The 9,305-nt window shown below is 41.7% G+C and overlaps 1 protein-coding gene across 1 annotated transcript; it reads left to right on the top strand.

Moving 5' to 3' along the window:
• Nucleotides 1-536: 536 nt before the first annotated feature.
• LOC149523277 (maestro heat-like repeat-containing protein family member 2A) lies at nt 537-7,473 on the top strand. Its single transcript, XM_089770417.1, has 4 exons — nt 537-653; nt 3,017-3,121; nt 5,824-5,947; nt 7,346-7,473. Exons 1-4 carry the CDS (start codon nt 537-539, stop codon nt 7,471-7,473), a joined length of 474 nt encoding a protein of 157 aa, XP_089626543.1.
• The last annotated feature ends 1,832 nt before the right edge of the window (nt 7,474-9,305 follow it).

The following is a 9,305-nucleotide window of genomic DNA, read 5'->3' as shown; positions in this document are numbered from 1 at the left end:
TTTCAAATATATTGATTTCAATTACAACACAATGACAAGTGTGTACTATGCACTTTATATTATTTTTATAACAAACATTTGCATTGTAAAAATGACAAAAGAAATAATATTTTTCAATTCATCTCATAGAAGTGATGTAGAGCAATCTCTTTAGCGTGAAAATGCAACTTACAAATGTAGATATTTTTTGTTAACTGTAATGAAAGAATGTAAAACTTTAGAGTCTACAAGTCCATTCAGACCTACTTCTTGTTCAGCCAGACACTAAGACAAACAAGTTTGTTTACATTTATAGGAGAAAATGCTGCCTTTTTCCTAATTACAGTGTCACCTGAAAGTGAAAACTGGCATTTGCATGGTACTTCTGTAGCCAGTGTTGCAAGGAATTTACATAACAGATGTGTTAATCATTTGTACTTCAGCCACTATTCCAAAGAGATAAAAGAAAAAGCAAAAGGACTCTCATATCCTGTCTCATATTGCATGCAGAAGAGATAATAATAACTTGTGCATAATCTCTACCCTTGCAGGTGAGGATGGCAGCTCTCCATTTTGTCCTGAAGCTGCTCAGTTCAGGAAGTGTGGACAATTGTGCAGCAGGGGATATGGTCGCCTATGTATTCGGAGAGTTCGATGTGTCCACCAGAAATCTGGTAAGGAGAGTTCTTAACACTTAGGACTCAGTTCTGCCATTCTGGCATGCTGATTGTTCCCCTTGACTTCAGTGGGAGCTTTGGATGCTCAAGGATGCAGCTGGACTGAAGGATTAGAGCTAGAATCTGATCAGTGATATTCGTGTAAAACCAGGGTAATGCCCCTGACTTCAGTGGCATTATTTTGGATTTACACAAGTGTAACAGAGACCAGAATCTGATTCTGGATATTTATATCTGACAGTGCGACCTACATTACTTAGACCTCGGGCAAGTCAGTGAAAATTCTGACAACACAATCTTTCAGTGAAATGCTCTTGTATAAGGAAGCACATCTTTTTTATAAATAGACTCTCCAAAGAACACACTGGTGCCCAATCCTGTGGCTGCTGAAGCATACATAAACTATTAGCAAAACACTGAAGTTATGCAGCCTACATCAAGATGTCTAGAACCTGGAAAAGTTTGCTGCACACTTCATTCTCTGTTCTATGTGTACTAGTTCAAAATCTTTTCAATGGGTATTTCCAGCTATGGGCAGAGTCATGGACTCCAGACACAGAGTTCCATGATGGGATCCATGATATACATTAACTTTACAGTAAGTTGTTGAGGATCTTAGCTCTGCCTGGCCCTTTAGCTACGAAGTGGGAGCTTATGGCAGTACTCACCAACTGCCTCTTTTTCATCCTACCCATCTCAAAGAAAGTAGGAGGCAACTCTTTCTCATCAGGCCACATTTGCTCTTATTTAAACTGAAATCAGTAGAGCTGATCAATATTTAGTTTGGTGTAAGGAAGAACAGAATTTAGCCTATAGATAGACTCACATTCACTATGCACAGAATGATCAAGCTGCTTGGGGCATCAGAACAAACAGAATGGCTCCCTCTAGGTTCTGCATATTTATTTCCACTGGGCAGAGTCTGAGTGGCTCTCCTCAGAGATAAAAAGAAGAAATGTTCTTTTTTGAAAAATTTTTTGAAAAGAGTTCAGGGAACTCTTTTATAGAATCATAGAACGATAGGGCTTGAAGAGAATTCAGGAAGTCATCGAGTCCAACCCCCTGCTAAAAGCAGAACCAATTCCAACTAAATCATCTCAGCCAGGGCTTTGTCAAGCTGGGACTGAAAAACCTCTAGGGATGGAGATCTCACCACCTCCCTCAGTAACCCATTCCAGTGCTTCACCACCCTCCTCGTGAAATCGTTTTTCCTAAGATCCACCCCCCCACACACAACTTGAGACCACTGCTTCTTGTTCTGTCATCTGTCACTACTGAGAACAGCCTCTCTCCATCTTCTTTGTGTCCCCTTGTGCTGGGGTTTTCCTAAGCCTGGGTTCTGACCCACCAGTTAGGTGTTTCTGTTATTCTCTTCCCTTAAGAATCTCCATCATTCGAGGTTTTTAATGCCAGGCTTGGCAAAGCCATGGCTGGAATAATTTAGTTGGGGCTGGCCCTGCTTTGAGCAGGGGGTTGGACTATATGACCTCCTGAGCTCCCTTCCATCCTTAATCCATGATTTTATGATTTGTGCACTCCTAATGCAATGGAAAAGCTCTCCTAGGTCAATATTCAGAAAGGCTTTGTAAGAAATAGACACCGATTCTACAGCCAGTGTTTTCCCACTAGCTAGTAAATTCTATGTATCTATCTCATAGCAGGGGACATTTTATGCCAGTGGTGGACTGAGATCTAGTTTTCCCAGTATAGTTAACACTACATGGACAGGAAAGAAAATCATCAGCGCAGTAACCAAATTCAAGAGGACCAGTGAGAACTGATCACCTCTCGTAAAAGGAATGAATTAGTATTGAGTTAAGCTCTGTGTATGGAAACTCATTCACCAAAGACTTCCTGCTCTTCAGACATAAACAGAATAGTTTGAAGAGCTGAGGGGAGGGGAGTTAGGTGCAACGTTGGTATGAAAATAAAGTTATAAAAGGAGCTGGGCTGGGGAGACTTCTCTGCTCTAAATAAAAAGAAATGCTCCTCTCTGTCATTTGCCACTCAGCATGGGAGAAGCTGTCCAGGAAAGAGAACACAGCACCGGACCCCAAACTGCATGCAATGTGCTAGACAGCTGCCATCAGACAGTCTACAGAAGCCCTCACATACACAGAGCCAGACTCATCTCTCATGTAACTCCTTTGGCTTTGATGGAGTTACGTACACCAGAGGTGAATCTGGTCCCTGGGACTTGTATATACAAGGGTCTCTTTTTGGAGACATATAAATCTTTTGCTATATGGAAGTTAAATGCTTTGGAGAGGGATTTTAGTGACAATCAAACCTATTTAAAAGAAACGTTTGGGAGGGATTTTCTGGTACTAACTTTGTCCATTCTCCTGCTTTGCCAACAGCTACTAGAGACCTGGCTCAGTTCAGGGAAGGAGTGGGAGAGAGAAAGGGCCTTGCAGGCCAGTGTCTGGCTGCTAACTGCCTATCAGGAGATAGTTAATAGCACAGTGAGTATAGTTCTACTCTTCCTTGAGCTGACTTCCCAACTTCTATCAAATCTGACATTCAACGTGAATGCATGAGAAATTCTACTAGGCCTGCAGCTGGGGCCTCAAAGTGAGTAAGATCCCTCTGCTTCCATAAGAGAAAGGTTTCCATAATAGTGCTGTGACAGCACTCAGGCCAGACTGTAAGAAACAGGGCAGGCAGTTCCCCAGACTAGTGATTTTATAATTAGATTCACCAAACCAGTAAGAAAAGAGCTTCTACTCTGGTTAACAAAATACCAAACAATAGTACCCTTTAGGCATTCCAGACCTTGGTTCCCATCTAGACAACTAAGTCTAATATAATCACCAATCACAAAGGACTAGACACTTATCCTTAGGTTAATATGAATCACAGGTCTTCCCTAAATATCAGCCAATCCTTAATAACGGAATATCAGATTTGTTGTTAAAAGGAAAAAGAAGAGAGTTACAAATGGTTAAGTGATAGATAGTTGTTCAAATGACTTTCACTTTTCATAGTTCAGGATCACAACCATGGTGGAATAAACGGCTGGCTTGTAAAAGTCTCTCTGGAATCATGCTAACCGGTCAACATCCAAAGCCAGTTTAGATGCAAAGGCTGTTAGTTTTTCCATGCATTTCCCAGACTATTCCAAATAATTATTTGGAAGATCTATGTCCTATGGCTTACACGTCCCCTGTTCAAAGTTTAAGCAGACTGGAGAGAGAAGATCAGTCCCATAACTTGTCTTTTATAGCTATTCTAGCCGGTTGGCAAGCCTCCTCACAGAAATTGTCGAAGCAGGATCTCTCCCTGAGAAAGAATAGGTCATGCAGATCTCCTGTCGTACTTTGTTTTGAAGTTAATTTTCTATTTCCTACGCATACACTGGTAAATGGGTGATAGTCATTCACATAAAGTAATTAGCCGATCGTAGTCTTCCATTACAACACAGATAGTTAAGCTGAAGGCAATGTACAAACTATTTTCTTGTACTATCTTATATCTTTGATCTTAAGGTTAACTGAAGACAGTTGCATATAATTAAGGCAATTAAGACATGAAAAGGAATTGGAATCTACAAGCTAATTTGGTTATGTTAAACTTCTAGCAAGATATAAATACAGACAATAATACATAACATCTACCTTTCATATCTATTACCAAAATGCATAATGTTGGTGATCGCTAGTCTAGGACTTTTCTTTGGGTACGTCTAGACTACAGGGTTTTGTCGACAGAAGTTTTGTCGACAGTATCTGTCGACAAAACTTCTGTCGACAAAGAGCGTCTAGACACATTCAGTTCTGTCGACTAAACAAGCTGCTTTGTCGACAAAACCCTGTAGTCTAGACACAACCCTACATGCAATAACACCTTCTGTCGACAGAACTCTGTCGACAGAAGGTGTTATGCCTCGTAAAATGAGGTTTACCAGCATCGACAAAACTGCTGACTTCTGTCGACGTTATGTTGACAGAACTCAGCGGTAGTGTAGACGCAGGTATAGTTTTGTCGACAAAAGTCCACTTTTGTCGACAAAACTCAGTAGTCTAGACACACCCTTTGAAATAACATAGAAGTGACTTGTCTTGATACAATTGCAGTGCCGCTTGTTAAGTTATTGTGGTCACACATAGGTTGGCTGTGTCAGTGTCATAGATGCATTCCTATACTCTCAGGCTGTTAAAGTTGAAGCAAAATGCAGGACAATGTAGCACTTTAAAGACTAACAAGATGGTTTATTAGATGATGAGCTTTCGTGGGCCAGACCCACTTCCTGATCTGAGGACGTGGGTCTGGCCCACGAAAGCTCATCATCTACTAAACCATCTTAAAAAATAAATCAATCAATAAATAAATCTTGTTAGTCTTTAAAGTGCTACATTGTCCTGCATTTGCTTCAGCTACTCCAGACTAACACAGCTACATTTCTATCGCTGTTAAAGTTGAATTTCTATTTCTATTTAATCGGATAAGAACATAAAACATGAATGGCCATTCTGGATCCCCCAGACAAATGGTTCATGTAGCCTGTCTTCTGACAGTGGTGGGTGTTATATGCATCAGAGGGAACAAACAGAACAAGGCAATTGTTGAGTGATCTCTCCCCTGTTGTCCAGTCCCAGCCCCAGGCAGTCAGAGATATAGGGACACCCATATCATGCATCTCTGATCATCTTATATGGCTCTATCAAACCCCCCTGTAAGCATCTCTTTTCTAAGATGAATGGTCCCAGTCCTTTTAACTTCTCCTTGTATGACTTGTCCCATATCCCATATCATTTTTGTTGCTTTTCTCTGAACTTTTTCCAATTATAACCTAACTTTATTTAAGTTGGAGGACTACAATTGCTTGCAATATTCAAGGTGTGGGTGTACCATGGATTTGAAACAGTGGCATGATGATATTTATCATATTATTATTCATCCCTTTTCCTAGTGGTTCCTAACATACCATTAGCATTTTTAACTGCAGCTGCATGTTGAACAGATGTTTTTAGAGGACTATCCACAATGACTCTGAGATTTTTCTTGAGTGCTACAGCTAATTTAGACCCCATCAATTTGCATGTACAACAAGGATTATGTTTTCCAATGTGCCGTACCCAGGTACAGTAATGGAGTTCACAATAAGGAAGGCAAATAATGTCCAGTATAGCCGGAGAACTTTCATTCTTCATTCTTTTAAAATTAGCCTCAGGAAACTTTTGATCAGTTTGGATCTCTGATTGGGCTGTTAGCACCATATACCTGTGCTTCACTTACGACATCGCGTCAGTGGGTGGTTGACTGTATCAACTGTCTTCTCAATATACAAGGTGAGGAGACCATGAGCAGGTGTAAGTAACTCTTCACTTTCTTTCATTGTTGTAATGACCATTTTTTCCATCTGTAATTCTTTCTGTCTTGTTAGCGACACTTATATAACAGAACGATTGGGGCCTTGTAAGTACATTGCTGGAAGAGAACTGCACGAATAATAAATAATCTGCAAATATTAAAGGGTGGACAAAATATAGCACACAGGCCAGATCTGCCCTTCTCCCCAGAATTTCTGTCTGGAGCGCTCAGCTGATTAGCAAGCATGCCAGCAGCATGTGTTCAGCTGCCCCTCTCCGACCTTGCTCCATCCTGTCTGCTGCTAGTGGTGTGTGGAGGGGAGGGGAGCAGGGAGACGTGCAGAAGTCAGGGTGACCCTTTTGCCCCTGTCATCATCTCTGCAGAGCAGAGTTTGGGGAGAGGGACACATACAATAGTGCTGCTCCAGTCTGAAGTATGGTGAGTAACGGAGTGCCTATCTAAAGAGGCACTGTTTCTAAGATTTCTCTGGCAGCCAGCATGTCCCTCTCTCTCTCTCTCTCTCTCTCTCTCACACACACACACACACACATTGTCTCACACACACTCTCTCCCCCGCCATATGCCCATATGCCCCCGCTCTGCAGAGTGGGGTGGGGAGAGGGAGATGACAGAGCAGGACAGCTTTCCCTTAAAGAGACAGTTCATGATTTAGAAGTGAGCGAAGAGCCTGGGTTTCCTACCTAAGCTTTTGGTCAGCCCCATCTCTTTTACAATGAGAGTTCAGTGGAGGGATTCTCCTCCAAATCAGAACCTCAGATCAATCTACATGAGTTGTGCTTGACTATGAGGTTAGATTTAAATACTGAGAGCAGAGTGGCTACTGAAACCAGATATACAGAGAAAGATGCTCCACACAGAATCCAGTGCCTGTTTAATCCTGTATGAATCACAATGAATCACATGCCATTACCGTTAACTTTCAGACATAGGGGCTACGTCTAGACTACATCCCTTTTTCGGAGGGATAAGGGATCTTTCGGAAAAGGCTTACTTTTCCGCAAGATCAGCATCTAGACTGGCGCTTTTCTCCGGCAAAGCTCCGTGCCGAAAAAAGCTGCAGCCATTTTTATGCTAATGAAGCAGGGGAGATTTAAATCCCCGCTTCATTAGCAATTGCAATACGTCTAATTTACATCCCTTTTCCGAAAAAGGGATGTAGTCTAGACATAGCCTGACGGTAAAATTCTGACTCCGTTAAAGTCAACAAGAATTTCGTCATTGGCTTTAGTGGGGCCAAAATTTCACACACAGCTGGTAATAACATACCCCATAGATCCTCCTGTATGATTATCTATGGATCAGAGGTTCAGTTTTATTAAATGTTGCCATACTTTTTCTCCTTTTCTCTATCCTAGGTCAGTGCACTAACCTGGGGTCAGCAGAGGAGGAGCTGAGTTGTCTCCGTGAGGCACTAACAACTCCAGACCCTGAGGCTCTGTTTCAAGCATCTTCCAAAATGGCTAAGGTAACAAACACTAGGTGACTGTCCTAGTGGCTGTGCACCATTCATTTCCCCTTGTCCAGAGGACTGGAAAAGGGCAAATCTAGTGCCCATCTATAAAAAGGGAAATAAGAACAACCCAGGAAACTACAGACCAGTTAGTTTAACTTCTGTGCCTGGGAAGATAATGGAGCAAGTAATTAAGGAAATCGTCTGTAAACACTTGGAAAGTGGCAAGGTGATAGGGAACAGCCAGCCTGGATTTGTAAAGAACAAATCATGTCAAACCAATCTGATAGTTTTCTTTGATAGGCTAACGAGTCTTGTGGATAAGGGAGAAGGGGTGGATGTGGTATACCTAGACTTTAGTAAGGCATTTGATACAGTCTCGCATGATATTCTTATCAATAAACCAGGTAAATACAACTTAGATGGGGCTACTATAAGGTGGGTGCATAACTGGCTGGATAACCATACTCAGAGAGTAGTTATTAATGGTTCACAATCCTGCTGGAAAGGCATAACAAGTGGGGTTCCACAGGGGTCTGTTTTGGAACCGGCTTTGTTCAATATCTTCATCAACGATTTAGATATTGATATAGAAAGTACGCTTATTAAGTTTGCAGATGATACCAAGCTGGGAGGGGTTGCGACTAATCTGCAGGATAGGGTCACTAATTCAAAATGACTTGGACAAATTGGAGAAATGGTCTGAGGTAAATAGGATGAAGTTTAAGACAAATGCCAAGTTCTCCACTTAGGAAGGAACAATCAGTTTCATACATACAGAATGGGAAGCGACTGTCTGGGAAGGAGTACGGCAGAAAGGGATTTAGGGGTTATAGTGGACCACAAGTTGAATATGAGTCAGCAGTGTGATGCCGTTGCAAAGAAAGCAAACATAATTCTGAGATGCATTAACGGGTGTTGTGAGCAAGACACGAGAAGTCATTCTTCCGCTCTACTCTGCGCTGGTTAGGCCTCAATTGGAGTATTGTGTTCAGTTCTGAGCACCGCATTTCAAGAAAGATGTGGAGAAATTGGAGAGGGTCCAGAGAAGAGCAACGAGAATGATGAAAGGTCTAGAGAACATGACCTATGAGGGAAGGCTGAAGGAATTAGGTTTGTTTAGTTTAGAAAAGAGAAGATCGAGGGGGAACATGATAGCAGTTTTCAGATATCTAAAAGGGTGCCATAAGGAGGAGGGAGAAAACTTGTTCATCTTGGCCTATGGGGATAGAACAAGAAGCAATGGGCTTAAACTGCAGCAAGGGAGATTTAGGTTGGACATTAGGAAAAAGTTCCTAATTGTCAGGGTAGTCAAACACTGGAATAAATTGCCCAGGGAGGTTGTGGAATCTCCATTTCTGGAGATATTTAAGAGTAGGTTAGATAAATGTCTATCAGGGATGGTCTAGACAGTATTTGATCCTGCCATGAGGGCAGGGGATTGGACTCGATGAACTCTCAAGGTCCCTTCCAGTCCTAGTATTCTATGATTCTATGATTGTTTTATGCTTTTGTGATGTCTTTCCACACTTGGAGCGAGCTATGGGAGTGAGGCATTCATGGGTAATCAGTAACATGCTTTTCATAGGTATATGCTATGAATGCCATGTAAAAAACAAACAGATTCCAGACAGTTGCATGAACATGCCCATGCATGTGCGCGCGCACATCCATCCATCCATCCATCCATCCATCCAGGGGGAAAATATGTGAGCGGGACATCAAGCTGAGAAACCAGTCTTGGCACCTTGTGTGTTTACCTGAACCTATATTTGTGTGCATGCATCTCTTTGCATATTTTTATATTTTGTGAAAAGATGTCATGTACATAATAGAATATAAACTGGAAATTTACATCCTGTTTG

Source organism: Pelodiscus sinensis, chromosome 18 (genome assembly GCF_052426305.1).
Source record: "Pelodiscus sinensis isolate ZL-2025 chromosome 18, ASM5242630v1, whole genome shotgun sequence".
Classification (NCBI taxonomy): domain Eukaryota; kingdom Metazoa; phylum Chordata; order Testudines; family Trionychidae; genus Pelodiscus; species Pelodiscus sinensis.
The sequence above is the reverse complement of the archived record's forward strand: the minus strand, read 5'-3'. Positions and strand labels throughout refer to the sequence as shown.

Excerpts from the sequence above, each read along its gene's own strand:
- LOC149523277 (XM_089770417.1), top strand. The coding sequence starts at position 537 with ATGGCAGCTCTCCATTTTGTCCTGAAGCTGCTCAGTTCAGGAAGTGTG. Across the intron at positions 654-3,016 it reads ATGTGTCCACCAGAAATCTG|CTACTAGAGACCTGGCTCAG; the intron begins GTAAGGAGAGTT and ends CTTTGCCAACAG. Across the intron at positions 3,122-5,823 it reads AGGAGATAGTTAATAGCACA|CCTCAGGAAACTTTTGATCA; the intron begins GTGAGTATAGTT and ends TTTTAAAATTAG.